The following is a 4,816-nucleotide window of genomic DNA, read 5'->3' on the forward strand; positions in this document are numbered from 1 at the left end:
GATGAGTCTAAAAATATTTAGGTTAGAGCCTTCTAAGGTCTCATAGGTCTAGTAAAAGAAGCATCATGCAGCTTCTTATTTCTGGATTTCCAAAGAGCAGCTGCCCAAATGGCATCCTAACCTCGAGGGAATGAAATTATCCTTTGTTTTCATCCGCAATATCTTAGAAAAAAGTGACCTTCGGGCTAATTTGTGTTGCACATGAAAATGTTATTCTTAACAATATTGTGGACTGTGGACATCGAGTGGAATGAAATTATCTTTTTCACCATTCGTATTGCCCAAGAGACCTCTTTATTTTCATCAGCAGTATCTCAGAAAAAAGTTATCTCTAGATTAATTTGTGCAAGGCATTGAAAATGTTTCCTTTGCAAATGTGAGGTGTGGACATTAAGTGAGTATTGTTCAAGCATTTCACAATCTTTGAGAGGGCATAAAATTGCTTAGCTGACTACCGATATCATTGTGACGCTAAGAAAATTAGATGGTCATTCAAATAAACCAGTCAGGATTATTATGAACCTAGTACAAATCTTTTTAGAGGACTGCAACATAAATGTAATGATCATTCTAAACAAAAACTCAACCATTCACTATTCTAACTATTAAAAATAATATATTTTCATATCATGTATCCCAACAAAACAATGCATGGTTAACAATGTCTAATGTTCATCAACAATATTCTCTGAAAGACTACGGAGAAAACGAGTGAGGGCCTTCTTAGCCCTAATCTCTGCCTTTTCTATTTTTTTCTCCTCATCTTCATCCGTAGCCTTCGTTTCTTGAGCAAAGTGCACTTTACGTACCAGCTTTCTCAACTCCTGCAAAAGATGAAGACATTTTATGTCAATAAACGTGAACAACAATCGGAGCAGCGAACTTGATCGTGGTTCTGCCTCTAAATATATATGATTTTTTATACAGAGTAAGAATAGAAAATGTATGTCAAGAAATACTAACAATGCACATTTTTTCGTACAATCTAGAAACATTCTTCATTAGAGAAAGAAATTTATGCGAATCTCACTGAAAACATAGGCTTATTCTAAATTTGATAGGAATCATATAAAATTCACCAGGTAATATAAACTTGGTATAAGATTCGTACAATCTGGAAATATTCTTCATTATGAGAAATATATTTATGTGAAACTCACTAAAAACGTAGGCTTACTCTGTACTTTATAGGAATCACATAAAACTCACCAAGTAATATAAACTAGGTTGAAAATATTAGATTACATTGTATGGTTCACCAGTAACTAATCTTGTTCAGAAAGTGCAAGCAGGTGCAAATATGCAGTTACTCGATCACGCATAATGCAAAACATTACCTGGCGATCATACTCAACACCTTGAACTGAATAAACTTCATTGGTGATTTGAATGTCCTTGTTGATCAAACCATCAAACCACCTTGTTACTTGACTATCATCATAAGGCTTAGATTCCTGATAAAATGCTCAAAAGATGAGATACATCATAAGGACAAAATACATTGTAACTAAGTCATATCAAAGAAAGCAAAAAGAAAAAGAAAATTACACCCCCTAATATGACAAATAGGAGATAAAGGTATTATATGCGGGCTCATGTCTAGTCAATAGGAAATTTAGTACATATTTGGATTCACTTTTGAAAGAGACAAAAGTGATTCTGAAAAATTGAAGTTGATTTTGGTATGATCGGAGTTCATGACTAAAATTGATTTAGCCTCTATAACTGATTCTAAGTTGAAGATCAGATTTTGTAGTTTTTGCCTCCAAATGTAATTTTTATACTTAAATTTATTGTTCAACTCATTTTAACGTGAACGTATCCAACCATAATTCATTTTACCTTCAACCCCCTTTAACTAAAATCAATTCAATCAAAATCAATTTTTACCACTATAGACACTACTAGAAAAAGCAAAATTAGGGAGGGAAATTTGTGACGGAAAACATAAAATTCCTCACAAATTCCTTGGTCGCAAAATTTAGTGACGGAATTAGAGAGGGATTTCATGTTTTCCCTCACTAAATTTTCCACACTAATTTTTGTTTTTTTAGTAGTGAGAATCAAACACACGTTTAGACATGAACTCATATGTTAGGAACCTTTCTTTTGGTATAAGAAAGAGTTCTCAAAACTGTGCAGAATTGAATAAACAAATGAACAATTTTATCGAAAGATTGGGAAAGGATAAAAGAGAGTAATAGGAGAGAAACTCTCCTCAAGGGTTTCCCCTTCACAACAGAGTGTACTCTATTCACAATTACAATATCCAAAGCTACTTTCTAACATTTGTGTTTTCTTATTTATACACATACTCTCTAACCTCAGAAGCACCTGTACTCCAATTTGCAAAACGTGCCCGTACCGGGTACTTTGCGGGTACTGGTACTCGTACGGTACGTGTACAGTACGCACCCATGACGCACCAATTTTATTTTTTTGTTTTTTTAATGTTGGTATGGTTACGGTACGGCGGTGGTACTTTCAGGGTACTCATATAACCGTTTTTTTCTTGAGAAAATGAGGCTTTTCATGAGAATCAATAGCAATTATAGTTTTTTTTGTTTTTTTATAAACTCAAACGGTTAAGAGCCACAACAACATTTACTAGACTCTGGAATTGCTTTAATGTCCACCTTTTCTTGTCCGCCAACAGTTGCAGAAGTAGAAAAGTCTAGCACTCAAGCCTTGTTAAACCATTTATTTTACTGTGCAATGTATCTTCTTATCTTCCTTTTTCGTATTGTATAAAATCCAATCCTTGTTAAGCTTTTGTTCTCACTTCCCACTTGATTATACTATATTTGCAATATAATTTCCTCATGCTATGTTATTTAAAATTAATTTTTTTTTTTATCCTTTGTTTTTTGAGAAATGCCGTATCCCGTACCCGCACCCCGGGTACCGTAACTGCACCCGTGCAACGTAGTCTCTAACTAATCCAAATAACTAACTTTCCTAACAACTCATAACAACAACCCAAATAACAAACTAACTACTTTTACTCTAATATTTATTATTGGGTTAAATATGTTTTTGGTCCTTATAGATATACTAACTTTTCATTTTAGTCTCTCTAAAATTTTATTTCGACTTTTAGTCCCTATAAAATTTTTAATCATCACTTTTGGTCCCTATTTTTAAGTCAATTCATGTGTAACATTTGTATTTTATAATGAAATTGTGTAGAATATTGTAAAAATTTCTCCCAAAAAAATTTAGGAGAGTAGATCAGATGGAGGATAATCATATCACTAGAGGCAGAGGAAGACTTGGAAATATCAGAGAAACTATTTGGAAAGATTTGGAAATTAACGAGTTGAACCAAAATATAGTTTATGATAGAACATTATGGCATAATTTGATCTATGTAGCCGACACCACTTAGTGGGAAAATGCTTGGTTGTTGTTGTTGAATCCTAACATCATACCTCATCATCCTTCTCGTCTTCAGTTTCTACCAAGTTCTCACTATCATCCTCAGGATCATCAGGCCCCAAGCCAGTTAAAGCTTGCAGCTCCTTATGGTCAGAATCCTTTGTTGCTTTTATTAATCGGTCCATTAATTCCGGTTCCACATTCCGTAGCAACTTTCCTGAGACAACAATTTATGTATGAAGAACATGATTCTGTATTGCACTGCTGAATTTACATAATACCACAGTAATTCTAATCAACTTGCCACATATATTGGATGACTATTGACAAGAATAGTACTATAAGCTAAGGTATACAAACCAACTCATAATTAATGCAACACAAATTGGAAAGATAATTACATGAATGAATGTTTAAAGCAGTATCGTCAATTGCAGAAAATAGTTGTTTGTTTAAATTTCACTATGCTTTAGTACTAGAACATTGCATTGCTATAGCTTCTATTTGATTACAGTATGTACTAAATATATCGTCTTGTGAAGCAACAACAAATTGCTGAAATTATGCTACGCTATGCTATAGCCGCTATTTGACAACAATGGTTTAAATCTAATCGTAAAGTTGAACTAATCCTCATGTATGCATGTTGTATCACTGCTCAATCTTTTCAACTCCGCTTTACTGATTTAAATGTGTTGTTTGTATTGTGTAACATGTTCAAATCGATTAAAAAATTCTAACAAATTATTGATTATTTACCTATATAATTGAACTGACGTCGCCTTCCTTCACGAACATCCGGTCCCATTCTCTGTGGCAAAACAACAAACACCTTCTCTTCATAAAACTTGCACTAGTAAAAAAACATAATTTCCACAAGCACAAATAGAACAATTAAAATTTGAAGATGACAAAGAAAAGGCAAGAACCTTAACCAACATAAGAGCTTCAAAGACAATTTGGTCCAAAGAAACCACCCTGCAACCCAAAAACAAAATTTAGCAAAGATGGGCATTTAGAAATGCATAATGAATGAAGAAAAAACAACCTAAGGATGCGTTTGATTTGGGGAGGAGAGAAGGAAGACAAATCCATTCCCCATTTAACAGCACGTTTTGCTTCACGCTTCAATTGGTTGCGGCTTTTAATGGCAGCATCTTCTTCTTCTTCCTCGGGAGCGGTGGGTAGTGGAGAATCAGCTCTTCGAAGTTTTCCGCGAGATGCAGATAAAGAGAAACTACGTATCTTTATGGATTCTTGTGGTGATGATGTTGGAAGAAGAAGATGATGATATAGTGCAGAAAATTTAGTAGAAGAAGTAGGATGGTGGTGGTGGTGAAAGTGCAACAGCCATGGCCAATGTCTTAGAGGCCGGAATACTACTTGTGTCAAGCTCATATGTGAATGAATGAATGAAACACTCTATCTCTGTCTCTTG

General features: G+C 34.2%; 1 protein-coding gene across 1 annotated transcript; it reads right to left on the reverse strand.

Moving 5' to 3' along the window:
* Window positions 1-466: 466 nt before the first annotated feature.
* Window positions 467-4,816, reverse strand: LOC25485595 (UPF0307 protein PMI3641). Its single transcript, XM_013614844.3, has 6 exons — window positions 4,427-4,816; window positions 4,308-4,356; window positions 4,138-4,189; window positions 3,432-3,595; window positions 1,338-1,454; window positions 467-824 (listed from the first exon to the last, which is right to left on the reverse strand). Exons 1-6 carry the CDS (start codon window positions 4,774-4,776, stop codon window positions 666-668), a joined length of 891 nt encoding a protein of 296 aa, XP_013470298.1. The 5' UTR covers window positions 4,777-4,816; the 3' UTR covers window positions 467-665.

The sequence above is a fragment of the Medicago truncatula genome, chromosome 1 (genome assembly GCF_003473485.1).
Source record: "Medicago truncatula cultivar Jemalong A17 chromosome 1, MtrunA17r5.0-ANR, whole genome shotgun sequence".
NCBI lineage: Eukaryota > Viridiplantae > Streptophyta > Magnoliopsida > Fabales > Fabaceae > Medicago > Medicago truncatula.

What these genes read in the sequence shown, in the direction of transcription:
- LOC25485595 (XM_013614844.3), bottom strand. Translation starts at nt 4,776, where the DNA reads ATGAGCTTGACACAAGTAGTATTCCGGCCTCTAAGACATTGGCCATGG. An exon ending in CAAATCAAACGCATCCTTAG is followed by an intron (nt 4,357 to 4,426) that starts GTTGTTTTTTCT and finishes TTTGGGTTGCAG; the next exon opens with GGTGGTTTCTTTGGACCAAA. An exon ending in GTGTTGAGTATGATCGCCAG is followed by an intron (nt 825 to 1,337) that starts GTAATGTTTTGC and finishes CATCTTTTGCAG; the next exon opens with GAGTTGAGAAAGCTGGTACG.